Genomic DNA, 27,425 nt, shown 5'->3' on the forward strand with positions numbered 1-27,425 from the left:
CTGTGACCACCTGGACACACCTGGAAAAAAGCAGCAGCAGTAAATTCCCCCAGTAGTTTCCAAACCCACTTTTTTTTTTTTTTTTTTTTCCCTCCTCCCATTTCACAGACTTTACACAGAATCCACATCGGGCCTCTAATTTAAAGCCCTGATAGATTTTTCTACAGTAACCTTTACTTTATGATTCACAATATCATTTGGAGCAAAAAAAAAAAAAAAAAAAAAAAAAAAATCCAGAACTACTTAAGGTGCAAAGAGCTGTTTTCTTATGTTTGTTCTGAACCTATCTCCCACCTGTTTCATTAGGTACTCCTGTGTTCTTCAAAGGGAGAAGCAGCCAGGTTATTCTGTATATGTAATCATCCATTAATAGACTAAAAATTTAATTCTCAGTTCTAAAGACATGTATAGTTTGAAAAAAGTTCATACTCTTAAGTGGTTCACTTGCTTAAAAAAGAAAAGATAGAGTTTTGTCTATTAAACATTTTTAAAACATTTGCTACAGTATAGTTATCATGACAACTTAAATAAAACACAAATACATTCAAGAATCACTACAAGACAGGAAATTAGAGGTCAAAAACACAAGAGTCAAATTTAACACTTACCTGAGATTCATTTTCCCTCTTAACATGTTTTGTTTTATTTTTGTGAAGGGATCCCTGGTGAGCTTGTCTACCATTTTCAATTAGCCATCCAGAACCTAAGCAACAATAAATTGGAATCCATGGCAGACATGCACACAAAAATTAACAGAGGTTTTCCAACCTACAGCAAAGTCTACTAATATTATACAAGAGGCTTATGGCTACAAGCAATCTTAAACAATCTGTAAATACATATAAGCAAGAGGAGATCTGTTTACTGTTTTTGTTCATTTTAATACCATGCAAGGTTGGTTTTGAAGGCTACAAATGACAAATAAATGATTTGAGCTTGCAACAATATTATGCTCTAAGTACAAGGCCCCTCAGTAAGCCCCAGTTCCTGGCTCATTAAGCCACAGTAACCAGCCTCACCTGGGCTTCCACCCATGGGCCCAGAATTTCAAATTAAGGCCAGGCCCAGATGCTCAGCCCAAGTGTCTGACCCAAGTTTTTACCTCTGTTCTGCCTCGTTTCCTGGATAGGCTTTGGACATACATTCTAGACTTATTTCTAGCTTTGACTCTGTCACCATCTTCCATGGGATTATGTTGGGAACAGTGTAAAGTTCTCTGGACCAGATCCACCACTTTTAAGACTGATAGTGAAACTTGTTATCTACACCCCTACCCTAACCATACTGTTGAAGTACTGTGGCAATGTTCTACTCGTGCTGTGGTTACCTAGTCCTCTGCAATATCAGTGAAATCATAGAACTTGGACCTATTCCACAAGCTTCATTCTGAAAACTGAGGAGCACATTCAGCTATACACAAAATTTCATAGTAGAATCATGAATGGGGGAGAAGGCAACTAAAAATTGATATAAGTTTCCAAATTTGGGGAAGAATTAAAAAAAAAAAAAAAAAAACCAAAAACTAACTAACAGTGCATCAGACTATTGTATCTCAGAGGTTATGGAGGGAGAACAGAATTCATTTAAATTCCTAAAAAGTAAGACTTCAGAAGACAGCTGACTGGAACTACAATATATATTGTCTCCATGGAATAGTTTATCTAATTTTTCCTCATGAAAAAATACCTATCCTTGCTTCAGTTGCTGAGTTACAACATCCTCAATTACTAAACATTTTATTTAGATATGGTGCAAATAAAAAAATCTTTAAATAAAGCATGTTAGAGAAAAGAATTAAGTATTCACTAAGTTATTACTTATAGGGGCTTTTCTTTCCTCCATACCATGTTCTTTTCCCTACTTTCACTCCCCTTTACATTGAAGGGATGAATTAAGAGAGCCACAAAGTCCACATCCTGTGAGAGGGAAAAAAGAGTTTTCAGAGAAAACATAACTGGAATGTCACAATTTAAACGAAGATTCAACACTGAGTAACTAGTAATAGAAAAACAGAATGCTGTTTTATCTCAGAGATACATATTTTTGAATTTTGCTATGAGCAATACTTGCATAAGGATAAAACTATTAATTTATTTACTACTTACATTCACGGGGCAGAAGCTAGGATTCCCTGAATCCCCTCAGGTCACTAGAGTCGCCACAGACAGGCTACAGAGGAGCGGGTGGCGGCTACAACGGAGGAGGAGCAGAGCCGCTGCCCCGCACTTCAGAAAAGACAGCGAACACACAAAACAAAACATCCCTAAGAGGAAAGAAAAGCCCTGGAGCTTAAATTGAACGCGGAGGGGGGCGAGCTCGGCGCTGCGCTGCCCAAACCGAGAGGGGCTCCGCCGCGGTCCGAGTCTCACCTTCGCCGCCCCAGGTGAGGCGCGAGGCTGCGGCGACACCGCCTCAGCTCGTGACGGGCGCGGGAGGGGCGGGCGGGAGCGCAGCCCCCACGGCGCCGGCCCCGCCCCGCTGCCGCCGCGCTCGCCTCAGCGCCGCGCAGGCGCGGCGGACGCGGGGCCATGGCAACAGCGCGCGCGCGCCCATTGGCTGCGCGGCGCCGGGGCGGGGCGGGGCTCCCCGCGCGCTGCGCCTGCGCAGCACCGCCGCGCGCCCGGGCGGAGGCGCGCGGGCGGGGCGGGGCGTAACGTGGCGCGGCGCAGGCGCAGATGCCCCGCCTCCCCGCCCCGCTCCCCCCGCTCCGTTAGGAACGCCCCGTTCCTCCCTGAGCAGCCAATGGCAGGGCGGCGCCGCGTCTGTGTCCTGCCCATCCTAATCCCGGAAGCGGAAGCCGATTTCTCCCGTGGCTGCGGCCATATTGGGTTTGTGGCTCGCCGGGGGGGGAGGGGGAGCGGAAGGAAGGACCCGGCTCGGGCGCCCGTGAGTAGCCGCGGGCGCCGCGAGGGCTGTGTGGGGCCTGGCGCCACCGGGACGCGGCGCCGCCGGGCTTGGGGGGCCGGGCGAGGGGCGCTGTTGCGAGCAGAGGGGCCTGGGCCGGCCCGGAGGCCGCCCCCGCGTTCCCACTCGACCGTGGGGATCCAGCCGGGCTTTGCCTTCCCCTTCCCAGCCCTCCGGAGCTCCCTGGCTCTGCAGGCCTCCGCGCCGGTCTCTTAGGGCAGCTTCTGCTTCCCGCACGTTCGTTATCACCGGGGCTGTGGGGCTCCTGCTTGTGCGGCCACGAATGAAGCCCCTCTTTGCAGCGTAGGAGAGAAAGCTCATGAGATCAGTGGGTGGCTCCTCAGTGCTGGTCTGCTCTCACTATTAATAAATTGCCTCAGAACGTTGCTTTTGAAAAAAGCTTCTTCTATGGGAAGAGGAGACTTATGCAAGTGATAAATTCTTCGTAGTAACTTGCTTCATTTATATTTTTACACTTAAAGATATCAGTGTCATGGTTAGAGAGCCCTCTTAAAAAATCTGTAAGTCTTACCTCGCTGCCTTGCGTTTGAAAGAGATGAATAAAATGTCTTTACTTCTCTAAATCGTGTTATTTTTCAGAATTCTAGGATTTAGCGAAATCAGCATAGCATCTGTCGTAAAAAGATTAATTGTTGAAGGCTGTTTACTCGCCTACTTGTTTTTATTTTGGTCCAGAAAAGCCTCTTGGTATGGTTTGGTTTTGGTAGCAATCTATATTCTGTTAGCACCAAACTGTTCAATTGTTTGTTGTTCTGATTTTTTTTTTTTTTGATTATTGGCTTTATTTAGCTGGTTGAACAGCTCACACTATGCTGAATAGTAAAATTTTATATTGTGAAAGAGAAGTTATTCTTTAGTTTAAATTTTCATCCATACCAAGAGATCTCTTTTCTTAACTGTAAACCAAGTTTAGCAAAAGAAACAAATGCCAAAGATTGTTTTTCTTGACCCTTTGCTAATTACATATGCTCTTTAATTAACTGTTTTAAAGGAATTGGTGATATTAATTAAAATTCTTGAATTATAAATATGAAATTGATACTTTAGTCTATGCCACTTAAACTGAGACAGTGACAGGTGTCTTGCTGGTAAAATAGAGGTTTAGCTGGTTGTGTTCCATAGTTCAGTGTGGAAGAGTTGCATGTGTGACAGGCGTACGTGGTCACCCGCAGCGCTGTGCGGAGGAACTCGCACAAGGACTCCAGCAATAAGCAGGGTTTGAATTAGGTGGTTGTGGTAAAGACTTGTTTGAAATCACTCATGTCCTAAGATTGAATTGCTTCGCTATCTTCTCTTAGTACTCAGAAATACTAAGTAGTTCAAAAATGTGTTTTTATTTTGATTTTGTTCTTTGCCCTCAGAAACTGAGGGGGAGAGGAGGGTGGTGCTGCGGTACAAATCTCAGTGCTTAGAGTTTCAAGGTGAAGATGTCTAACTTCTTGATTAACAAGGCTTATTCCTTAATTTCTGTATGGACTTTTTTCCCCTCACTAGAATAGATTGGATCCCCTTGTCCTGTTTTTATAAAACATGCTATATATTGTAGAATATGCATCTGACTTTTAAGCATACTTCAGTATAGATAATTTGATTCAGGACAGTCCAAAATAATATCATATGTAAATGCAGGTTCAGATAATGTACCTCAAAGCTTCACTGAGCTTTGATTTGATTTTAAATGTTATCTGTGTAACTCTCTTGTTTCCACAGCAAGAATGTCAGAAGGGGACAGTGTTGGTGAGTCTGTTCATGGAAAGCCGTCTATGGTCTATAGATTTTTCACAAGGCTTGGACAGGTTGGTTTTCTGTAGGGCTTTTCAAACTCCAAATGGGTCTCAGTGCAACTTTTTCACTTTTTATTTCTCAAAAGAGCTATTGAAATACTAAAATCTGCACAAAAGGTTTCTTCTAAAGTGTTTTAAAAATAGATGGCATGTTAAATACATAGCTTAGCAAAATATACAGTTGGTGTGTATTTGACTTTTAGTCAAAATTTGTAACTTTATTATCAGGAATGCTGAGTGACTTGAGATTTTCTGTCAGAAATGTCTTAAGGAAAGCAAACTGACTTGAAATACTGGAAATTTAAATGTATAATGCCCAAGAATGAGGAGAATATATATATATATATATCTTTTTGTAGAAATATAGGACTTGTGTATCATCATGCTTATAATTAATTATTAAGTAAATCTGTATTGAAAAAAGGAAAATGTTTAATCTTGCTTTGCTTTCCAGAACAGTTTCAAAGTAGTTATAATTTCTAGACTGCTATGTGGTAATAAACATTGTTTATTGTGTCATGTATTTTACAGATACACACTTTATATTTCCTCCTAGATCTACCAGTCCTGGTTAGATAAATCTACTCCATATACTGCAGTGAGATGGATTGTAACTTTGGGCCTGAGTTTTCTCTACATGATTAGAGTGTATTTACTGCAGGTAGGAAAACCGAGTTTATTGCTAAACTTGCTTTAGATACCACCATTGTTCTTATTGTTTTGTTTTATGGTGTTTTTTTCCTCTTATTTCTGAAATGTGATACCTTATATAATTAGTATCATGACCATGTACACTAAAAAAAAACAAATGACCCAGATAGTCTGAAGAAGGAACACATCTAATGGCTGCTGAAATTCCTGCTTCAGACTGAAAAATGCATTAATGATTAAAGATATTCATTTGATGGTGACAGAAATTGGGAAAACTCCCCCAGTTCTGCTGAAATTTAAAAAAATAAACTTATGAAAAATTTGCTTCACTTAAAATGGCAAACCATTTCTCCACTGATCAGGTATCTCTATTCCATGACAAGGTACAATCCGCTTGAGAGCTTATATTCCTGAAGGTTTACAAATCAAATGTGAGAAGTTTGAGTATCATAATAATACAGACATTTAAGACTTTGAAGCCTGTAAAAACTATAGAAAACTTATTTGTATGCTGTTCACTACTATATTGGGGATTTTTATTGTAGAAACTGGATATTTGAAGAAAGCATTTATATTAAATTTGCCTAATATATTAGGGAATTGCTCTTATATCTTAAGGCATAAAAGAAGTCCAGAAAAAAATTCTTCTAAATATGAAGATGTAGAAAAGGACCTGCTAAAGACACTAAAACTGAGTTGTTGGATATTTATTTTTAAACAAGATCAGGAAGTTTTAATCTTTCTTCTTTTTTCCTCTCCCTCTTCAGGGTTGGTACATTGTGACATATGCCTTGGGAATCTACCTTCTAAATCTCTTCATAGCTTTCTTGTCGCCAAAGGTAGACCCCTCTTTAATGGAAGATTCAGGTATGATGAACAGTTCACATGGCAATAATTCTGGATTTAGTCAAGCTTTCAGTTAATTTTGTGTAATATGATAGTGTGAAGATACACACTGTGAATAAAGTGAAAATCAGTGTGTTGGGTTTGTTTGTTTTTTCTCTCTACTGCAGATGATGGCCCTTCGTTGCCTACAAAGCAAAATGAAGAATTTCGACCTTTCATTAGAAGGCTCCCAGAGTTTAAATTCTGGTGAGTGGATCCATCTGACTATCCATTAAATATATCTATCAAATAAGTGGAGGCTTGGGTTGAAGGAGTAATTGCTAACATTATTTTTAAGGCACTCTGCCACTAAAGGCATCCTGGTTGCTATGACCTGTACGTTCTTCGAGGCTTTCAACGTTCCTGTGTTTTGGCCAATCCTTGTGATGTACTTCATTATGATGTTTTGTATCACTATGAAGAGGCAAATCAAGGTAACTTATTTAGGATAGATGGGGAGTGCTTGTGTTTTCAAAATTTACAGTATTTTTCCAAGCTTCCACCCAGATGAGCAATTCAGAGTCATGGAATGTACTGTGCACACTTCTTTTACTATATCTATGAACACCCAAATGTGCCTGTACTTGCAATGTAAAGCAAATATAGGAATAGGAAGGAATAGGAAATAAAAATTCTTGAGGCGGGGGGAAAAGTTTTCATACCATTACAAAATTTGATCCTTGCTTGCAAAGGTTTTCACTCTGAGATCAGGGTACCTTTTTTTTTTTTTTTTTTTTTTTTACACAGTAAGTCTTAAGAGTTTTCCATCCACTTTCTTTCTTAAGTTAACTTTGTGGTTATTTTTAATGAAGAGGTCTTTTAGGGTCTCTAATAAGTGAAAAGGAGAGTTCTAACATACTTGTTCAAGAAAGTGGATGAGAAAAGGGAAAGGAGAAGAACATAGGCAACTCATTCAGAAAATTTTTAATAAATTCTACTCAAGCTTTTTAAAAACAGAACCAGTGTGGATTCTTTTTGAATAAATACTGTTTTCAGAATTGAAAATTAAAGGTTAAAGGGTAGTAAAGGATTAATACCTCCATGCTATTCTCTTATTCCTGCTATCTCAATCTGTTACCTTCACTGTACTATACAGGTTTTTGGAGAGTATATACCCAAATTTGAGAATAAGTTTAGGCTGATAACTGTATTTAAATGTAAAGTCTTATGTTTGTCATCAATTTTGCAATACTAGCCTCTCTAGAGGACTTAGCAATTTAAACTGTGTATTCTAAAGCATTTTTGGAAAACATCTAAGTTTATGACCTTTAAAAAGTGCCTTTTTTTTTTTTTCTTCACAGCACATGATAAAATACAGATATATACCCTTCACACATGGCAAGAGGAAATACAAAGGGAAGGAAGATGTGGGAAAGACCTTTGCTAGCTAGAAGGTGCAATCAACCTGTTGACAAGTTCTTCTACATAAAGGAATGGTTTTGAGCCATTGTAACAATGCCTTTTTTCTTCATATAAAGTGATTACGAGGGTGGTGACCAAGCAGTTGAATTTTCATTTTACGAGAATCTTGCTATTTTTATCTGAACTATCAGTTTCTTGAAGAAACTGGCATTCTAACCAAATTGCATTGAATTTAGTATCTTTTCTAAGAGTTGGAGAAACTTATGCTACTTATGCTAGTCCCATGGATTTGGGATAAGGTGTTTAAGATCCCTTGCAGCTGCCATGACACTGGGGAAAGTTGGATGCTTTTACATAGTTTTGTTTACTATGGCCCTGAAGTGCTGTGCACATATGTGGAGGAAAATAAGGTGGCACACATGATGCTGTTTTCTGCTTCATGGAAGTGTGCTATTTTCATACAAAAGTCCAGTTGACATTAATAGATGCAGAATTTAAGCCGGTTTGCTATATGCATGGTATTATTGAGTTATAGCCAAACAAACATAAATAGGAATAAGAAATGTGTTAAATGGTGGATTCGGCAGCAGGAAAAATATATGAATAACTTCTGAGGTAACTCATTTGTGTAAGGTTTTAATGCCAGTTTCACCCTGATGTCTCATAGAAGATGATAGAATTGGGCTCTTTTGAAGGTGACTCAAAACTTGTCACAATTTCTTTTGAGGACCTGGAATTATAAATATATATTATATTTTAATTTTTATTAGTTGGAGAATATTTTGTCTCATTTCTTTCACGTGTAAGGATTTCCTGGTTAATTTAAGTTGACTTCATGCAACCCTTTAAGATCATACCCAAATTGGCCACAACAGACAAACTTTCCAATTTTAACACAGCTTTTCATTTTCTATGGGGAAAAAAAGAGCGATAAATGACCTGCATGTAAACTTTTTGATGTGATACAACTGCAATTTTATTAAGTGACTTTTTAATTCCAAAATTTATTAAAAGATAGTGTCCCCCTTTCTTGTCCTTTATTAATCTTTCTATACATACAGTAATCCTATGGTGGTTATAAATCCATTTCAGTTATGGTTATCCTTAGAATTTGTAACAGCTTTTTTTAGCTCTTTGGGGAGCATTCACGTATATTTGCAGAAGATGGGAAAAGATGAGCTCTTTGAAGATTCTGAATGGAGAGTAATGGCAGCTTCAACAGGCAGGTAATAGGAAAATGTATTAAGAGCTGTTTCAATTGACTTTGTTAGATGATGTCAATGTGGAGCCCTGTGAGTCAGCCTTCAATAATCCTGGAAAAGTTAAGGGTAGTTTTAGTTAACATAAGCCTGTATTTTGTTAACCTTATGGAACCTAGTAATGTATGTGAAGCATTTAAAATAATGGAAATACAGTAGCCAGAAAGAACCTTATAAAAATACCACTCATAGATACTTGTGGTTCACTGACCCCAAGCTGAATGGCTTGACTCGGCTTTAGGCTTGCTGCAGTTCTAGAATATATGGGTGAATCAGGATGAGAAATAGAAAGGAATTTTTTTTTATTGATATTAAAATTATCAACTGGGATGACCCCCTTTGACAAATCCGGTTTTAAGACAACCATTGTGAATTAGAAAAGTATTTCTGTTTGCCTTTTATTTTATTCTTCATTGTGCGTTTGTAATGAATGCCTTCTCTTTTTTAGGTAGAAATAGTTGTCCTAGATCTGGTGGGACTAACAGTTTTCAAATATGAATTGAAGTTTGAAACTGGAACAAAGGCAGAGGTAGTTCCCTAGCTGATTCTTGGTATGCTGTGGCCAGACAGGTTGAAGGGCATTTTCTTAAACTTTGTTGTATTTTTTTATCACTTTATGACTTACTGCTTATGAATGATGGGAGTTTTTATCACTTCCAAGTGATTAAAAAATAAATTATTCTTACAGAATGCACGATAAACTTAACTGGGTAACCTCACAGGAATTTTCTAATCATTGATCACTTCCCACTTGTTTTATGTGCAGTTAAATCTCTGTCACCGTTTCCCTTATTTGCTTGTGTTTTAAGTCCTTATGTGGATGCACCATTTTTCTTCCGTTGTGCCTTGACAGTCTGAGGCATGTGGGGCAGTACTGAAAGGTTTTTTCTTGAATTTGTTTGATGTAAAGCTCCACCCTTTTATTGGTGACTTCCATATTTAAAGGTTAACCAGCTAACCAGGATCTCTCAGTATTAAAAGTGCTTTTACTTTCAGATTTCTGCACACACAAGTCTGTATTTGGTGCCAATTCAGTGTCATTAGTGAAAGTCTTATTGAAACTGTAACTTAACTATCCACAAAAAGTGGATCATCTGGATTTCCTGCCCCATCTGAGTGTATATAAGCGAGAATATAAGTAACTGTTTTGTAGGTTTCCTGTTAGGCAATAATGAGAAGATACACAAATGTTAGCATATCTTGTTAGCATTTTTTCTCCCCCCCTGCTGCTCTGACTACTTTTATGAGTGAATTAATTGGGAGTTAACCTTGAGAAGGTGATGCTGCTGAGTCTCTCCTCAGTTACACTCTAAAATATTGGTTTAGAATAAATAGTCCCTATTCCCATAAAGCAGGGAGGGAGCACAGGTCTAAAGTGAGTCTTTTCCCTTCATGTTGAGGCTGTAAAAAACAGACCAAACATAAGCTGTGGTAATGATGTTTTATCCTTGACCTTAGTTTGCTATTAGTATATTGTACTAGAGCTTTTCTGAGACACTTGTTACATAGCTATAGCTTATATGTCTGGACTACTTGATGAAAAATTTTTATATTCGGTAGTGATGGAGAGAAAAGTTTTGAGTTTGGAAGCTGAATGTTAATAGATGAGTGTTTAGAATAGCCTGCATTCTGCATTTCAGGGGGCTCCTTGCTTTTATTACTTCTCTTGATTTAGTGCAAGTCCCATAGCTTATCAATCAAGCAAACCTGCTTTACTGTTAATTTTGTTGTTGAAAATGGAATCATTGGATCTTCCACTTCAGTTAAACTAAGAATCTGTGTACAGCTATTGTTTTTTCCTCTTGAAGCCTACAGCATGGACTCTTGTAATGTTAGAAGAAAGAGTCTTACAAATCCCACAACTTTACTCATACCTTAAGTACACATCAAAAGGGTGGAAGACTGCTACTTGCACTTGTATTTAGAGAATGAGAATTTGATGTAAAGCTTCCATTTTCCAAAGTGAAGGAAGAGAATAACATTTGTCCTAATCACCTTAGAAATAAGTGTTTTCAATATGGTCAAGAACCATGTTACAAGAAACAGAGTGGCTGATGCCAGAAATATATTTATTTTGTAAAACAGGAACAAGTGCCACCTTGTACAGGCAGTTACCAGTTTTATAATAAAACCTTGTTCTTGGACTAACTTGAGCTGTATGGCCACTTTGTAAAGGGAAGAGACCTGAGGCCATTGCCATGAAACAGAAAATATTTTGCTTTACTGTTGATAGTGACGTAGGTAGATGAGTTTCTGAGGATGAAACTTCTCTCTGCACAGTGGGCATTCTGCCTGCAAAAGGAAAATAAATTAGCTAAAATTATTGAAATGCTATTTAATTTTTTTTAATATAAATAAGTTTAGCTACTTGAAAAAATAGTATCCATAATTCTAAGCCTTTTTTTCAGACCAATTTGTAATGCAAACTTAGCCATAACTTCGTGGTTATATTTCAGACACTCATGTCATCTCAAGCTTTAGATTAGGTGAAGCTAGCTTAAAAAGCTTTACATGGTTATCATACACAGTGTATAATACTGTTGCATTAAAGTAACATCATTGTCTTAGAGAAAAGGGACTTCTAGGGTTTTTGCCTCCAAGGAAGAAAGTCCATCTAGCAAAGTCAATCAAGTGATTATCATCTCAAGATTCTAGTTGGATGTTCCATTATCCTTGAGAGTGTAAGGTAAGATACATTACTGTATACTCATTTCAGAGGTAATGGGTTCTTTCCTTTTTCTACCTTCATATTAAAAATACTTCTCCTTATTTTACTTGAAGCTGAAGACCTAGCAGGCTGATAGCGTCTTTGCCATCTTAACTTGAAAAATCAAGTGTTATATTATGCATATTGACACATAATTTATTAAGAGATTGGTTTCATTGCAGAGATCTAGTCACATAATATACTTGGTAAGCTAGAACTGTAGGTTTCTTTGAGGAGCACATCTTAATTTTACAATTTTTTTTTTCCCCCACCCCTCTGAGTTTTATTTACGATTTTCATCAGGACTACTATTTAACAAGCATTTCCTAAACAGTAAGCCAAAATGAACTCAACTGATTCTTATCAATTCTTTGTCTTTTTATTAAACCTACCCTGTACTATATACTACACCTTTGGTTCATTTTGCTAAATTTATGTGGAATTGGAGGGAGAAAAAAAAAAAAAAAAAAACAGAAAAATCAGTTTGAGTTGGTATGAAGAAACACTAAGTCTTGGTAGAAGTAACAATCAAACATTTAACTGAAGTACAGGTCACTCAGCTCCCAAGATAAGAGCTTTTAAAATTCTCTGTCTTTGTTGCTGAAGCCTGTACTATAGTCAAAAGACTTATCAAGCCAGCAGGTATTTCAAAAGACTAAAACTTACTAAAAAGATAACAATTGTCAGTGTCCATGTTAAGAAAAGATAAACAAGTTCAAGCCCCTGGACCTTAAACACAAAACAGCTCTGCACTGTGGACTTTGAATGGCTATCAGAGTAGTAAATTAGTCACCAAGTCTTTAGCGCAAAAAAAGTCAAGCCAAGATCCGATTACAGTGAAGAGATGACTTTTCAGATTTGAAATGTTGCTGTGTAATGTGCTTTTAGAACTTGCTACTACTTTCATGTGCTTCTAGGACAGCAGTGGAAATGGAATGAATTGAAAATGTCCTCCTGACAGATTTAGCTATATTGACAGCTACAGCTGAAAGTGAAAATGACCAACTAAAATTGGCAGTAGGCTTCTAATTATGCTTGTATTATGTTCAAATTTAACCTACTTCCTATAAACAGGAGGTATTTTGTCATGCACAGAGTTAACAGGGCAGTTTCTGATGCTAATTCAACTGAAGCTTTTAAAATCCAGTTAGAGATTTTAGGGAAGTGCGAACTATATAATCTTTATTCCAGAGTAGAACCACCACCTTTTCATTATTATTTATTTATTTTTATTGATGCCTGTACATGTAAGAAACCAAATAGCTTGAACAGGGCTACAATACTAAAGAAACATCTACCTAGATTATTCTAAACTGGTTTTGAAAATGTTTGAGAAGTTCATGGTGTTTCAGCTTCCCACTGAGAACTCTTAAGAGTCCTCAGGAGTAGATTCAAATCCAATGCAAGTCAGTATCTGCTTGCTACTTATCGACTTCGCTGAATTCTTCCCAGTCTGTACTTCCTTTTAGAACAGGATCAAATGAACGTGATTATCCAGTAAAAAGAGTATCTATTTTAACAGTCTAGGAAAAAGTGGCAATTGCCATTAGTCCGTAATATCATGCATAACAATAATTGACCTAGTTTGGTTCTAAGTCATTCATTTTTATTGGAAATCAGTGAAGGCTTCAGATCATTTTTTGTTCCCTTTCTTACAGAATTAGAGTCTAAGTCAGTAGATAAATGAATTATGTTAATGTCTGACTTAAAACAGATAGTTCATTGGCATGTCAGTTGTTGGGTCAGAGAAACGATCCCCTTACCTCATGTTCCTTTGGGTCCCACTGAACTATTTTTTTCTTTGTTTCTTTGAGTAGGGGGAAAGGGGATGAAGGGATTTAGGGTGCATAAGTAAAGGAAAAGATGATATTTCAACACCCCAACTGACAGGTACTCACAGGTAGAAATTTCATTTCGTCTCCCCTTTCAAGTCTGTATTTGTCCTTCTGTACTTACTTTGGTGTTACACCACTCGGTGATGCATTCCCAGCAGAAGAGGTGGCCACAGGGTGTGGCTGTTGCGTGTCTCCGTTCTTCCAAACACAACGTGCAGCGGGAGCGGCGCCCGGGAGACTTTTCCTCAGTCACATTTCTAATTAACAGAGGTAGATATTACTTAATTTTATGTACCCTGCTTGCAAGAAATATTTGGTAATACAGAGATGTAAAGTAAACCTTGCTTTCAGTATTAACCCTGTTTGTGAAGATTTAAAGAATATAAAAACAAAGCATGAAATCTAAGAGATACTTATTAATAAGTAGTATCTCTCAAATATTACATTATATCAGGTTCTAACTTTAGCCAAAATGTAACTCCAGTGATGTTCATAAAATGCTGTTCATAAAAGCTATTGTGTTTCCCATTTTTTGCATCCACCTCCTTCCTAGTAAGTAAAGATCATCATACTTATGATGAGCCAGATTGCGATGTAGTTTCCATTCCTGCCTTGCTCTCTGCTTCTGTTTGAAGCTGTATAGCTGAACACCAATTGTTAGAAGAAGATGTAAGAGTGAAATTATTCCAAGAAACTTGTAACTTGACCGAATGCTTTGATCTTCTCTTTGCAATCCTCCAAAATACAGCTGCATAGTTTACAGAAATAAAGATGTCAAGTTGTTGCAGTTTATCATGAAACTGTCCACCCCAAGCTACCCCCAAAATACAGCAATGTACACTTCCAAACAAGAAATAAATCCACTTACATATGTGATTCCTGTGATCCTTTTAGAGAGGTGATAAAACATGCCATTTATATAGAATATTGCCAGATGCAGTCGACGAAGCAAGGGAATACATTGTTTAAGAACATACACAACTTGTAAGAGTGTTTTCTTCTGCTGTTCTGACAGTTCCCCAACTTGCTTCTGAATCCAGTTTCGCACTAAGGTCCTATCCAGGTTGCTGTGTGCTGGGTTGTTCTGCTGTGTTCTGTCGGCTTCTATCTGCAACTCATGTTCCAGATGCAATAATCCTTTTTCTAAGCAATAGGGTACTACAGTATGAAGTGAAATCAAGACGGCCCGTCGAAGAAAAGAAGGCACCCTCTTCTTGGTAGGGTCGACTTGAACAATGTTGACATACTCTTCACCCAGGGTCTGATAACCTAAACAGTGTGTGTAACGGAAAACAAGCAGGGTAAGGTAATTGCAGCATCATTTTCTTAATGGGTAAGCAGGGGTGACAGGATGCTCGTGTGAGAACACTGGCCAAGTGCTGGAGTTTTCTTAAGTAGTTGCATTTTTTGTATTAAATGACAGGAGTCATATATTTGTTATCACAATTCACTGCCTGCAATGGATTTAAGTTTTAAAGCAGGAATACTTTTTCATAGTGCAATGCATTTTCTAAAGCATTTTCTGCATTTAAAAACACATAATTGTAAGGAGTGATAAATTTGCTATTCTAATTTGCAAATGTATAAAATGTATTACAATATAGCGTTATCATATTTAATCACAGGTGTGTAGAAGCATCGAGGCTTAAAGCAATAACGGTCATAGAGACATGAATTTTCATCTTACGGTGAAGGCAGTCGGTAAACTCATGCCGGTTGGGGAGCAGGAGTGGGTAATGTCTACCAGGCCGGTAATCCTTTTATTTTGCCCCCGGCAGTGTTACGATTGCCCTCAGCATTTCTCCCAGAGCAGCTCCTCTTGGGTGCGTTACCTGACAATGTGGTGAGGCTGAAGTAGGCGATGTCAGACAGCAGCTCGATCTCCTTCCTCCATTCCAGCCACCTCTTAGCACCTGAGGGGCCAGAGCCATCGTTATCTGGGATTCATCCCCGCTGCCCCGCGCCCTCCCCCGGGAATGTCTCCCGCGCGCTGCAGCCTGAGGCACCGGCGCCAGCACAGCGCGGCCAGGGCTCCCGCCGCGTTTCGGTGCCGCCGCCCTCCCGCACGGGGCCGCGGAGCGTTACCCGCGAGGCCGTGGAGCGCGGCGCCGGCGCCGCTGCGCAGCCCGGCCCGGTACAGCTCGTCCTTCTGCCCGCAGCGCACCAGGTGCGCGGGGCCCGCGCGCGCCAGCGCCGCCATCACGCGGCGCCGCCGCCCAGCAGGAAGCGCCGCCCCGCGCCGGGCGCCATGACAGTCCCGCCGGGCGGGGCGAGGGCGGAGGCGGGTTGCGATGGAGGTGGCGCCCGCGGGCGGTGGAGGGAGCCCGGCCGCGCTGCGGGTCCCGTCCCGGGAGCTCCGTCCCCCCCGACCCCCCCGACCCCCCGCAGGGTCCCGTCCCGGGAGCTCCGTCCCTCCCGTCCCCGCTCCCGGTGTCCCCCGACACGGTTGTTCAGTGGAGCGGGAGAGCAAGCGCTTTCCATGGACAGCTCGTTCATGCGAGGCGGGATTTGGGAAGAAGCAAAGGAGCGGAGCTCGGTATCCAAAGCCTCCCCGCGCCGGTGCCTTGGTGCATTGTGCCTGAAATTGCACCTGGTCCCTAGTTTGCTACTCCAGGGGCTTGCGTGGTGCTAGAGAGTCTAAAAACTCGCGTTGTTGCAAGGTTTGGTGGCCTCTTTGGGGACAGATGCGTTAGCCATTGTGAGGCTGTTGCAGGTACGGCTACCAGTATACATATATATGTATACTTTTTTATTTTTATTTTTATTTTTTTTCCTGGGTGCTCTTTACAAACAGCAGTTCTTTTTTCTCTTTTTTTTTTCTTTTTTCCCCACAAAGGTAAAAATAACAGCATTTTGAAAATTCTTACTGCTATTTTGGATTTTTCTTTTAATCGATATACACCCTACCAAATTGCAAAATGTGTAAGTGGAGGGAAAGCTCAACACATTTATAATGAACTGACTGGAGGAAGTGACTCGGTTTGGATTGGGTATTTCCCAGAGGAGTTCGCAGACTTCAGTAGTAGCAATTGAGAGGGAAATGGGGTTTCTGAAAGAATTAGAGCTTGAACTTGTTTTTTCTTGTCAGCACTGGAACAGAAGCAAAGTTTATGAACAGCCTAAGCACAGCACACCTGCGCTGCTGCAGTCCTCCAGCTTGTGGTAGTCTGTTATGAATGATACTGCCTGTGACATAGAAGTTGTAATAGTTTCACTGCACTGAAAGCTGCAAATTATGAGTTAGGTAATGATTAATCTTGCACATAAATAACTGTTCCCTGCCGCATTGCTGCTTTTTCCAGATGCACCTAAAATTTGTATTCCTTCCTGTGTGGAAGGAGACCTACAAGTAACGGCAGATTGAACAAGGGGTGGCTATGAAAGCAACGAGATTAAAAAAAGACCTCCAGAACCTTTTATTTAGACAAGCAGCAGGGGGAGCACATGTATAAGATATGTCCCCTGATATTGCTTAATTTTAACATCGAGTCTGCAAATCCGATTTAAGTCTTGGCATACTGTGATTTGGTCCATCCCAAATTAACAAACTTGAAGCTGGTACCCCAAATCATAGCATTGTCCTAAAAATATGAAATTAAAACCAACCAACCTTTGGATCCTTTTGTCAAGAATGCCTATTTGCTTGGCAGTCTTGCATGCTTTGTGAATTTTTTGTTTTGTTTTTTAAGTTTTCTTTTTTAAGAGAACCATGATACTCTTGCTCCTCTCCCAGCCCAAGGAAGTTTCAGCACTCTGTATTTGCAAATGCTGGTTCTGTGGTTTTGGTTTTTAATCTTATATGCTGTAGAAAGCTTAGGTCTCTTAATTGTGCCCCTCTGTTTTACTTCACGCTGAGATTTGCCCCATTTGCTGCGTAGAATTTGGGTGAATACAGCAACATTTGTAAGTACTATAATTTTGCGTAATACTTTCTATTTTACTGCTTTGCTACTTTTGTGTGGACACACAATTTCATCTTTTCCTCCTTCCCAACAGAATTACCACCTGTACTGGGAAGCAGTGGAAGAAAATGTTACATTTAGAATTATTCAAAATTAATAATAAAAAGTCTCAGATTACTCCTTGTAGATTGAGGCCAAACCTGCTTCTACGGTGAATTCCATCCTCTGGCAAAACCAAAATCAGGAGTTAGAAGATTAGCATGAAAGAAGTGGCTGATCTGAATGCAGACTGTGCAAATAGTGTGTTTATTGTAATGTTAAGCAACATATAAAATTTTTACCCAGGGTAATGGAACAGCACTTTTTTTTTTTTTTTTTTTTTTAAGCAGAATACTAAGCAGCTAAGTCTGTAAAGCTGAACAGACCTGAGATTCTAGTGTCTTTTAAACACTTTTAAGCTCCTGGAAGCTTCCTGGAGACTCAGTATCCTGAGAATGTTAATATTAGGAGGAGCAGTGGATCACAGTATTGGCCCCCCTATGAATTTTTTAATCAATGTGATGGCTGACAGTGAAGTGAAAAGATAAAACAGCTGGGATGGATATGACTAATATGTTCCACCTGCAACACTGCAAGAACAGACTGATGTTAGTTGTTTTACTGTGATTGCAAGAGAAGTATCCTGATCATTATCTGCAATGGCAGAAAACTTCCATCACTCTCAAAATTTAGCTCCTGTATTTGATTTAGGTTTTGCAAGATGGAAATTTCTGTGAAGACTTAATTGCCATTGCATTCTTCTCTACTCTTGCTTATAACAGGCCTGATAAGGGAGTTGCTTCCCTGGCCTTAACATAAGGAAGTCCAAAATGTAAAACAAACTCAGCGCATGGCAATGATTAACTTTCCCTCCCATATTTTGCCTGTCTATGAATTATTAAATACGGGTTTAGTTCTACAGACTTGTTAGTATGGAAGAAGTTTGGAGTGCAACTTTCAAACAGGGCAGTAAACAGATGCTTCACTTTCCAACCTGAAGAACAGGTTCTGCTCATACAAAAGGAGCTCGACGTCTGCCCAGGACTGTTACCACCCTCTGATTCCCTTTGCCTCCTCCCACTTTGAACTTGTTACCCTGGAGCTGAACTGTTTGAACAAGGACTGTAAGAGTTGCTTTGTGATTAGGGAGCTGAGAGCCATTAACATGTAAAGTGCAGGGGAGGAGCCTTCACGGGCAGATTTTGCACCCCCTTTTTTTTTTTGTCGTGCTGACGAAGTTCCCGATGCACCGTGCAAAGCAGCCAGGATGGATCGGCGGTGGCGTCCAGGGAGAAGAAACAAAGGTGTGTTTTGTATTTGCTGCCTTTCCTTTCTGGAATCTTTCTCGTGTGCATTTGACACCTTCGCTCACTCTTAGAAGTTAGAAACGTATTTTATACTGTGTTAACACGGGAATATATGTAACTTTACGATTGCAACAGAATTTGTTGCTGCTACTTCTCTCTTTCCCAAGGAGGAGCGGATGGAAAGTGGATAATGCCTAATGCTTGCTTTATTTTGGTCATGCTGTTTCTTGTTCAGGAAAACAGATATCCCTTTGGAATGCTGTAAGCCCTTAATTTTTACACTTTCTGAGCTTGTAGGGATCAAAGGAACCAAATTTATGATGTAACAGTTTAGACCTTGTTTCTAACTGGACAACTGCTTTCTTCAGCACAAGTCGACCACATTTGAAATAAGCTGAGCATTGAGCTTCTGCAGGTAAATTGTTAGCCAAAACCAAAATTGTCTTGAATAAGAGAGGTTGTCTTTTAAAATAAACATAATATATTTAAATAAACTACCAGTTAAAAGTAAGCAAAATAACCTGGCCGATTCAGTGACTGAACAGTTGGTAAGTCTTCTCTTGGAAGGAAAGGCACCTTTTGAAAGGGTTATTTGTTTGTTGTTTTGGGCTGCGGAAAAGGATTTTTCAGTTCTTTTCTGGCATAAAAATGTGAGCTAGGATTCCAGAGATAAGGCAAATGATAGGCATAGCCGAATTGTGCTGCCTGTGCTTTAAATGCCTCCAGCTCCAGAGCTCAAATGCAGGTCTTGAACACAGCCAAAATACTGAGGGCGATAAGTTCTAGAGTCGTGTTTTGTTTCATGGCAGATGTAACTTCAGCTCCTGAAAGATGAAAGAAACGGAGATTAAGATTTGCTGCAGCCTCTTGAAAGTTTTTGGTAGGAGATTTATGCTATCTTCAGAATCTATGTCAAAGTTAGATTATTTTGTTGTTGTTTTAAAGAAAGTGGTCAAAGTATATTAAGAGATTTCCTCTCCTCATTGAGGAAGAAAACTTTAGCTGTGGAAATTTTTATTTTACCTAGTAAGATTAGGGATGAAGAGCTATTTATTTCAGATAAAGGACAGGATGATTATGTTGGTAAGAGCAGCCACTGTAATGCATCTTATTTTGCTGCTTTAACCCAAGGAATCTGACCATCTGTTTGTGATGTCGGGAGAATTTTAATCTGAGGATTTTATTAGTGTGTCTAATCATAGTTGTTAGTCCTGAAAAGTTTTGTTTTGTTTTGTTTTTGTCTTCTGCTTGTTCTTGCAAATCTTGGTGGAGATTTTCACATTATGGGACCACAGATCTAGAGCTGCAGACTACATGGAGCTTTTAATGCGTGTTTTGTCCTTGGTAAGTAACAGACTTAGAATATGTCTTGCATGTAAGCTTGTGTGAAACCTATAAAATAGATTACCTATGGATCAATGCACATTTTTTAGTCTTTTTTTTTGTTTTGTGTGTTTTTTCCTTCCTGGTTTTGAAAACATAATAAAAACTCATGGCCAGAGTCTTTCTCCATTATATGAAAAGCTTTTTTTTTTTTTTTATTTCTCCCTCATTTTCTATTTATGATTTCTGTAGACAATGCTGAATTAAAGTTCCTCCATACTCATCCTAAAAAATCTAAGAGATCATCTAAGCACATATTGCTGCCAGGAGTCTTCCCACTATAGGAACTTGTAGATAGCATTCACAAAGCCTAAAGACCTGTAGAGGTGAGAGACTGAAATAACTTTTTTTTTTTTAATTGTAAAAGGATCTTTTTTTTACTTTTTTCTAGGAATAAAAAGGATTGAGAGTATGGTTTCTTAAGTTCTGTAGTCACAGTTTCAGAGCACCACAAAGGTACTTTTCTTTCAATTTAATATTAGAATTATATTTCATTGCCTGCAGTTTGTTTTAAAATGTACAAACACTCTTTTCCTAAATATAATTGAAAGTGGGGCACTTATTTGTGAATGCCACTGGAAGTTGTTCGTTAGTCCTGTCAATTCACCTGGAGCTAAGGAAACAGCTGCATAAGGACTTCTGAGTGGGTAATAGGATGTGGCTGAAGAGCCTTTCTGGAGAGCCTCTCTGAGGAGGATCACCTGAATTGACAACACATTTCTCATCCTGCAGGAAGACATCCAGCTTATTACTGTGGAGACAGGTGGATAAAAAAAGCCTCTTAGATCCTTATGTATCCTTAAGAACGATATTTGATTTCTTCTAAGCAGGCTTTGTGGGTATCTGAATTCGTTTTCAGTCTTTCATGAAAGATAATTCTGGTTTGAACTGTGCCTTCTAACCTCATCAGCCTATCAATACCCTGTCTAAGAAAGATGCACTAACGCGAACTGGTGCCCGTGGTGCATTAATGAGCTGTGCAGGGCAAAGGTTGTGCTTGGTTGTATTGTTATAAACTTAGAACAACTTCTGTCTGGGGTGCAGGATGGACCTTGTGGTTGTTGTTTAGTCTTGGTAGTAGCTTTTTGATGTGTATGTTGGGCAATCCTAAATTGAGTGGAACAGTATTCCTGTACACTAGGAGAAAATAAACCAGATCAGGTTTTGTAGCTTGGTGCATTTTGTCAGGGTCTAACTAGAAAGAAATGTAAGACAAGATGCCATGATGTGCACTGGAAGTCTCTTACCTTCTTCCAGTAAGACGCTGCTCATTCTGCAAAGGGCCTGCGCATGTCATATTAATTGTGTTTCAGTGACAAAGTTATTTAATAGGTTACAGATTTTTTTGCTTTGGTTCTACGTAGAGAATGAACTTTGCCCCTGTGCACTTTGTTTCCATAGGTAAAATAAAGCACAGTTGCTCCTCCTTGTAATTCCAGCAGTTGTTATAACCGAAGTCATCTGCTTCTCCTGAGCATCTGTATGTTTATCAACAGTCACCTCACCCCAAATTCTCATTGCGTTGTTTACCACTCCCTCTCAAAGATCTTTTTATAAAAGAAAATCGTTGCAGTCTGGAAGCTTGTAAGGCTGTAATTTTGCAGCATTATAGCTGTGAACAGTTTGTTCTTTCTATAGTGAGGCTAGACATAATAAATAGCTATTTGGGGAAGCAGAGAACCTTCTGTTTAAAGGATAGGATCATCTGATTCAAACTCATTTGTATTCTAGTGGTAGAAAAAATAGGGTAAAAGAAAATGCTATGAAGTTTATTTAATGCCAGGTAAACAGATTTTTTCCCCCGTCTTTGCTAGAAATCATTATAATTTAGATTGAGCAAAGCTTTAGTGTGTAGTTGGCAGTGAACTCTCTTGCCATTTGATGATAGTCTTTGGTCAAATTTATTGAGATGGATGTACTGTCACTTCTGTGAGCAAATGGCCATTGTATTTGCACAAAAGAAAGTAATTTTAGGAGATCAACCTTAAGGAAAGAAGTGAAAGATGAACCTTAGAGTTAAAAGTTGACGTGCTGATGGCATTGGTGATTAGGGATTTGTGTAAGGAGATAAGTGAAAAAGGCAGATCTGTCATGTTTTTTTTTTCCCAGTAGTCTTTAGTTACAAGATTTCTCAGTTGAATGATCCTATATTTTCAGTGATTTGGGATGGTAAGTGTGAAAGAGTTGGCTGTCCTGCTTTTGCTGTTTATAATAGGACCCATAGATTCCATAAATAGATTTAAATTAATCTTGTTTTACTATTGAAATACTTATTCCAAAGTTCAGCCTGAATTTTCTTTAATTCCACCATCCTGGCCTTACTTGTGATTTTACCTCTGCTTCCGCTGCAACTCGTGCCTTTTCACTAGGACATGCTTCACGGCACATAAATTGTTACCTTTTTGCCTCATGATAAACTAACAAAATATTTTTTCTGTCCCACTCTCCCTGTTCCTCTCCCTTTGCTCGGCATCTGGTTCTTTTAAGAACCCTAGGGGAAAAGCTGGCTGTTCACCACTCCTTTGCAAAAGGCGAACACGTGTTGTCACCTCCTTTCTACCCCCCACAGATAAATTATACCTTAATACCTAAGAGATTGAGCAGTGTAGCAGTAAACTGGTGTACAGAGCTAAAGAACCTTGAATAAAGACCAGATGCTGTTCTTAAAGTAAACTTCTTTCTTAGATGAAGTTGTAAAAGTCTTTGCTGGGCTTCTGGAGAGTGGCCACGCTGCTAATGTAACTAGTAATACTGTCATAGGTCTCTTGAATACAAAAGGTAGCAGAACCCACAATCTGCTTATCCTCTTTAATGTGACTCACTAATTCCCACTACAGAAAAAGCTTCATTTTCCCTACTGGGGTCACTTCCTGCCTGTCCCTGCATTGGAAACCTGAAAGACTAACAAGGAAATATTTCTCTTTTCAGTGTTCCTCTCTGAGTGTTGTGTTTTTTTTTTTTTTTTTTTTTTTTTTTTTTCCTTCGTTATATAGCATGCGACTTGGAGTTTTGAAGCAGTTCTGAGCCAACCTAGTGCATGAGACTTAGATCTTGGCAAATTAATTAGTTCCCTTTGCTGCTCTTCTAACATGAATTTCCCACTCTGTCTTCCTAATTACAAATGTAGATAGTCCCTGGGAAGCAGGAAGCTGCTGTGCGCTTATTTCCATATCATTGTAAAATTGAGATAGATCTGGGAAATAGCTATTGACAAGTAAAGATTATGAAACAAAGGTTTTTGGCAGGAAAAGGGATTAAAAATAAGTCTATCTCTTCCATAACTTACACAAAGTGCTGCAATTTTTAATTTAGTTTTGTAAAGTAAATGGTAAAGTTGTGTAGTCTAGTTAATAGAAGTCTGCAATAAAGATTCTTGGGATTAAATAATAACTCTCCTTATTTGTGAAAGAAATATCCAGTTACATCATTCAGCAAGAATGCAGAGCTCTCCTACAGAATGTGCAGCTCTAATTGCTGTGAGGGAGAAAAGCTGACAAATGTTAAGTGTTCCCTTTATGTGGGATGGCTCTTTTAGGTATTAGTGCATCAAGCTATCCAAAAGATGTTCCAATGTCCTTTTTTTGCAGTTGTCTTCTCACTGCTCCTCCTTCTAATGTTTTCTGTTTGTTTGTTTGCCAGAGAACACGATCTGATGCCAGTTTGTTCTGTGCATGCCCTGTCCTTAGGGAAAAGGAATGTTGTATCACGCCCTAAGGTGTAGGCTTAGCCCCTTGATCTGCAGTACAGAAACAGACTGCTCTCTTTTTGCTTTGGATGTGAAATAACTTGCCTGGGCGTGCAAGTTATCTTAAATGGAATTGCTCTGTGAATGAAGTTGCATTCTTTAAAATGAACAGCACATCTTGGTGAACTGTAGCAGAGCTTAATAGCAATCCCAAGTCTCAGATGTGAATACTTTAAAGTATTTTTCTCCTGTTTGATAACATATTTTGATCTTTTATCTCACTGATCTACTTCCTGATCAAACTTTTCAGACTGAACTGATAACTTGGGTATTTTACATTTCATCCAGTGTGTTAGTATATTTATTCTGCAAGGATTACAGAGCTTCTCAACACCAGCGGCTACTGTTTGGTTCCTTTCTCAACACAAAAGACTGTCTTTTGACTTAAATTTTAAATGCTTCAGTGCCATAAAAATGGCTAAAAGCTTAGTAATAGGATAACTCTTTGCCTCCAAGAGATATCTGTCCTGCTCTTGGGCTTTATATGCTGTTGTGTAAGGGAATATGGAACATGACACATTACTTGGATATGGCTCTTAACATATACTGTCAGTTTAAATCTTGTTCGTGTGGTCTGACTAGGTATCGTTCCTCTCTCCTGGCTCTTTGGTGGCTTTTGTCAACGAGCAGTGCTGCTCTCTGAAGCCAGGCTGCTCGCTGGTGTAACGGAGACAAAATGTTGTCAGAGATTATAGTGTTTTATTCATGCAATCTTCACAAGGAAAACTTCCCTGGAAGTCAAAAGAGCTTTTTTTCATTTATCTTCATAGGAAGTCTGGCCTTTAAATCTTCTTTTGAGACACCCATTTGCATTGAGCTTTTTAAAGATGAATTGTGTATCTTTCTATTGGCTGCCTAGGATTTAGGACCTTGGGGCAGGGACAAGAAGCCTTTGGTGACTGTACAGGCAGTTCTGAGAGCATTTTTGCTTGAAGCCAGAGGATGTTTAGGTGAAACTAAAGAACGTGAATATGAGATGTCTCAGAATAACAAAATATTCGACGAGCCACAACCTTGTCTAATGTAAAGTATGACACTTCCATTGCTCATTTGAAATGATGCCAGTTTATCCTAGCGTGACCATCTGTGCCATTAAGTCTTCCTCGCTCTGCTGGCCGTGCTCTTTGGTGCACGGTGAGTCACAGTGACTGAACTTCCTGCAGAGGAAATGATCTCTCAAACAAGCTCTAAAGCAAAGAGGTGATAGACTTTGAAATAACTGCCAAGCAGTTCTGCTTTCTGAAAAAAATGGACAGATTTTGACTCAGTATTAAATAGTTTCATCCATTTTATGAGCTGCGGCTTCCTGGATTAATCTCAAGGTTAAACGTTTACTAGAGGTGTACCACAGAAATGGTGCTTTGTGGCTAGTGAAAATAAAACTGTGGTTAGGAGGAGAAGTTGCCCAAATAAGAAGCAGCCAGATAACTTGCCTGCTCTGAGACATTGCCTGTCCTCCGTGGAAGTATAAATTCCAGGTGTGATGGGAAAATAGGAGAGAGAAGGGATGCAGTGGGGGACAGGAGGGGATAGGGACAAAGTTATATGTTAAGGTCTTTCCTCAGCTATTCTCGCTCGCTCTCAGTGTATTTACTGTCTTCAACAAAAAGGTTGCATAAATGCAAAATACAAACAATGTATGGGAATAGTAGGCCAGCAAATGCAATGATGCAGTGGTTTAGTCTGAAAATGCTGTTCACTCTCTCCAAGAGCCACTGCTTCACGTGCTCTAATGGCATCCCAGCTGGGTAAGGTGATGCTGTCAGAGGAGCTGCCTAACTCCTGTCTGTGGACTTGATTCTTTGCCTCGCTCAGAGGTTAGCAGGCAGCTCACAAGGAATGGGGAGTGGTGGAAAAAACAATACTCGGGAGAAGACAATTTCCTAAAGAAACTGAGTGAGGGACCAGAGACAAGGAGAGAGATACAACTTCAGTCTGACAGATGCTGTGACAAGGACATCTCTTGAGCCATTTTTGCTACAAAGGTTCTCACCCAACTCTGTTTTTACTTCCTTTAATAATAATACCTCATTGCCCTCTCTCTCTCTCAAAATAATGTCAAACTGGATCTGTGCTTTCACAACAAAACATGTTAGGACAGTGTTTCAGAGCTCAGCTTGTAATTACAAACTGAAGGAGACTCCCATAGATTCAGTTACCAGCATCAGGTAAGATCCAAGGTTTCTGCCTGGTCTCATGGCTGTTTTGAAGTGAGCCTTTGACCTCCTTCTTCTGAAGAAGGTATCCAGCCATCCGCGCGCGGCGGGAAGGTGAGTCTTGCTGCAGCCAGCAGAGAAGAGATAGGTAGAAAACGGAGAGGAGGATACCAGATGGTAACGAAGAGTTACAAGTGTGTAGGTGGAGGGAAAATATGTGAAAAGTGAGAAACAGCACTGAATGAACAAATCCTCATTACAGCAAATAGCTCTCAAAGCTGTCTTTTGTCTAGATACCTGTGTATAAGCAGCTGCTAAAGTCAGTGCATTCAACTAGCTATGTTGCTGTGGTAATTTTTATATAATAAACGCAAATTACATTATTTAAATGTTGTCTTCCCTAGGTTTACAGCATGCAGGAAATCCTGAGAAGATCAACTGCGTACTTGTAACTATTTTGCTGCTGAGAAGGGCCATCTCATCCATCCTACCAAGACTGAATTCAGTGGTAATTCTCTCCACACTGATGCCAGAACTTTTATTCTTCGATATGTGCAATATGCCACGGCAGGACTAAACCAGGACAGTTTCCTGAATGTGGGATTCCAGAGAAGACATCATCTGTGGTTTCAGTTAACTTTATTACTGAGACTGGCTCTTTCAGCAGATACACGTTCTGAAAACCTGTGTTGGTTGATTTGAAGCACCTTCTCTTGCAAGGCCACTCTGAAAGGCTGAGATGGCTCTGACCTCTCCAAATTCTGCAGTAGGGAATTTGATACAAAGAGAAGAACCCATGTTCCACAGTGAAAAATGTTGTTATTTCCTCTCTGCAAACATCGTCAAAGTAGGTAAGTGAAAGGTTATTCATTTTATAGCTTCGTACTGAAGCTCTGTTTTCTCAGTTTATTTTTATAGTATTGGAATTTCATATAGGATGTTTACGTTTCTTTAAGATAGCTTGCAGGTATCGGCCTTGTAAATTAGGAGGCTGAATTCCTTGAACCCCCTTTTTTTTGTTTAGCTCATGAGATGAAGAGGACTTGGGTGGAACAAATAAAAGCCAAGTATCACTGCTGCGTGTTTGACCTGTTCCAGTGGTGTCCAGGGGTTGGTGGCATGTGGGAGACTGTGGTGCCTGAATGGTGCCTTAATGGTCAGGAATGAAATGAAATGCAGTTAGAGGACAAAAACTGTACCAAGATTTAAGAGTACATTAGACAGTAAAGGTTTATCTGCATCAGTCTCTCTTAGCTTCTCTCGTACATGTTGTCTGTGATGTTTTTGACGCAAACAAAAACAATACGTAGAATTGTTATAATTTTCCCATTACATTTCCTTAGGGTGGAGGTCATTTTAAAAAAAAAGAATCAAATGCAGGAAAATCTGATAAAAGACCACACAGAGAAAAAGGGAAGTCATAAACAACTAGTTCTATAAGGAAAATGGTCATTAAAGTTCAACTGGTTGGATTTCTGTGTCAAC

At 39.5% G+C, this 27,425-nt stretch overlaps 3 protein-coding genes across 3 annotated transcripts in view; 2 read left to right on the forward strand and 1 right to left on the reverse strand.

The window, feature by feature from the left end:
- The first annotated feature begins 2,807 nt into the window (after positions 1-2,807).
- On the forward strand, positions 2,808-8,633 carry RER1 (retention in endoplasmic reticulum sorting receptor 1). The gene is made up of 7 exons (XM_088536079.1): positions 2,808-2,886; positions 4,636-4,721; positions 5,266-5,370; positions 6,128-6,227; positions 6,374-6,452; positions 6,544-6,679; positions 7,547-8,633. The coding sequence occupies exons 2-7, from the start codon at positions 4,641-4,643 to the stop codon at positions 7,634-7,636; spliced, it is 591 nt and encodes a 196-aa protein (XP_088392205.1). The 5' UTR covers positions 2,808-2,886; positions 4,636-4,640; the 3' UTR covers positions 7,637-8,633.
- Positions 8,634-10,914: 2,281 nt separating this feature from the next.
- Positions 10,915-15,608, reverse strand: PEX10 (peroxisomal biogenesis factor 10). Its single transcript, XM_088536105.1, has 6 exons — positions 15,494-15,608; positions 15,241-15,321; positions 14,277-14,677; positions 13,981-14,156; positions 13,530-13,665; positions 10,915-11,158 (listed from the first exon to the last, which is right to left on the reverse strand). Exons 1-6 carry the CDS (start codon positions 15,606-15,608, stop codon positions 11,087-11,089), a joined length of 981 nt encoding a protein of 326 aa, XP_088392231.1. The 3' UTR covers positions 10,915-11,086.
- Positions 15,609-26,644: 11,036 nt separating this feature from the next.
- PLCH2 (phospholipase C eta 2) overlaps positions 26,645-27,425 on the forward strand; it is a 60,500-nt gene continuing 59,719 nt past the window's right edge. The window contains exon 1 of the mRNA XM_088536203.1: positions 26,645-26,791. Within this exon, the coding sequence (XP_088392329.1) occupies positions 26,680-26,791 (112 nt within the window). The 5' untranslated portion in view covers positions 26,645-26,679. The remainder of the gene's footprint in view (positions 26,792-27,425) is intronic.

The sequence above is a fragment of the Tinamus guttatus genome, unplaced genomic scaffold (genome assembly GCF_059628265.1).
Source record: "Tinamus guttatus ecotype Peru unplaced genomic scaffold, ASM5962826v1 Tinamus_guttatus_pri_ptg000652l, whole genome shotgun sequence".
NCBI lineage: Eukaryota > Metazoa > Chordata > Aves > Tinamiformes > Tinamidae > Tinamus > Tinamus guttatus.

Coding starts and splice junctions, on each gene's coding strand:
- PEX10 (XM_088536105.1), bottom strand. CDS start 15,608: ATGGCGGCGCTGGCGCGCGCGGGCCCCGCGCACCTGGTGCGCTGCGGG. Junction 14,678..15,240: donor CAGCCTCACCACATTGTCAG/GTAACGCACCCA, acceptor CACACTGTTTAG/GTTATCAGACCCTGGGTGAA. Junction 14,157..14,276: donor GGATCACAGGAATCACATAT/GTAAGTGGATTT, acceptor TAAACTATGCAG/CTGTATTTTGGAGGATTGCA.
- RER1 (XM_088536079.1), top strand. CDS start 4,641: ATGTCAGAAGGGGACAGTGTTGGTGAGTCTGTTCATGGAAAGCCGTCT. Junction 4,722..5,265: donor TTTTCACAAGGCTTGGACAG/GTTGGTTTTCTG, acceptor ATTTCCTCCTAG/ATCTACCAGTCCTGGTTAGA. Junction 6,228..6,373: donor CTCTTTAATGGAAGATTCAG/GTATGATGAACA, acceptor TCTCTACTGCAG/ATGATGGCCCTTCGTTGCCT.